Source organism: Pundamilia nyererei, unplaced genomic scaffold (genome assembly GCF_000239375.1).
Source record: "Pundamilia nyererei isolate P.nyererei 1_Seehausen unplaced genomic scaffold, PunNye1.0 scaffold00212, whole genome shotgun sequence".
Classification (NCBI taxonomy): domain Eukaryota; kingdom Metazoa; phylum Chordata; class Actinopteri; order Cichliformes; family Cichlidae; genus Pundamilia; species Pundamilia nyererei.
In genome coordinates this window covers 552293-553643 of record NW_005187613.1, presented here as the reverse complement: position 1 = coordinate 553643, position 1351 = coordinate 552293, and the positions used below count along the sequence as shown (strand labels likewise).

The window sequence follows — 1351 nt, the reverse complement described above, 5'->3', positions numbered from 1 at the left end:
ATTGAGCAAGTAGCAAGAAGTTGTTCGGACATGAAGAGAAGACTGCAAAACCTTCAGTGGCACACCAAGAGCATAGCAACCATAACAACACATGTATTTTGTGAAAAATCACAATTTTGCAACTGAAAACTTTAAGAGGCATAAAAGTAGAATTCAGCAGAATTCTCATATTTAATTTGACCAAACTTGAGGCTTACTGACAGACTGACATTGCCATACAAATAAAATGGACAAAATATTTAACGTTGTATGTATGCGATAGATAGAATAAATTGTAATCTTTTGAAATACTTGATGGTGCATACTGAAGGTGTTTACTAGGTTATTAACAGCATTAGAAAAGCCTCACACACATACTGTAGTAACTGCAGAGGCTCCATAGTGTATTTTCGTAACATGCAAAAGACTCAAATCCCAGACTCAAAGCTTCAGCTCATACAAAACAGCACCTATATTGTGTAGTGGTTGTGAGTAGTAAGCACAACAGCCATGCCCTTTGCTTTCCCTCTGAAATGTGTGCATACGATAGTGACTACATAGTGTAATAGTAGCACAAGGCACTTAAAACTTACTCTTTTCTTGATGTGTTTCCTCTGTGCTGAATCTCCTTCCTGTCTACTGGAATCTATTTCCTGGTTCTAGAGTGCCTACCACATGTTCACCACCAACACATGTCTGAAGCATATGATCAGTAAGGTTCGTCGGGATGCTCATCACTTTGAGCGCTATCAGCACAACAGGGACCTGGTGGCCTTCCTCAACATGTTTGCTAACAAACAGCTGGAGCTGCCCAGGGGTTGGGAGATGAAGCACGACCAGACCGGCAAGGTAGGGCTGACACTGTAATCAGTCAGTGCCCCAATGTCTACATTTCATGACTTTTTGAGGGTCTGAATACAGTTAAACTGTATTCAGATCCTCAATAGTATCTAACTGTTCTACACTTATTCTGTCAAGTATTTCTTACTTTTTAAAACCTGTAACCAAATTAAAAATGATTATCACTTGACAGCTTGTATGTGTATCTGTGTGCACACCTATCTAGCCTTTCTTTGTAGACCATAACTGCCGTGCCACTACGTTCATTGACCCCCGGCTGCCTCTCCAAAGCTCTCGGCCGCTGAGCCTCCTCGCTCACCGCCAACACCTGACTCGCCAGCGCAGCCACAGTGCTGGAGAGGTGACCACTCGGCGACTGGTAAGGGACACGTAACGATCATGGACAACAGAAAGTACAGCTACTTAAATTGGTCCTCTAATCATAACAGGAACAGTTACATGTTTTCTTCCTCCACTTACATATCATGTAAACCTGGGCAGCATGTTTATTGACATCCTGTTTTTATAGCTG

At 42.0% G+C, this 1351-nt stretch overlaps 1 protein-coding gene across 1 annotated transcript in view; it reads left to right on the top strand.

The window, feature by feature from the left end:
- Nucleotides 1-1351, top strand: part of LOC102203782 (E3 ubiquitin-protein ligase HECW2-like) — a 63055-nt gene that overhangs the window by 41792 nt on the left and 19912 nt on the right. The window contains exons 13-14 of the mRNA XM_013914637.1: nucleotides 643-828; nucleotides 1046-1198. Coding sequence (XP_013770091.1) covers nucleotides 643-828; nucleotides 1046-1198 — 339 coding nt within the window. The remainder of the gene's footprint in view (nucleotides 1-642; nucleotides 829-1045; nucleotides 1199-1351) is intronic.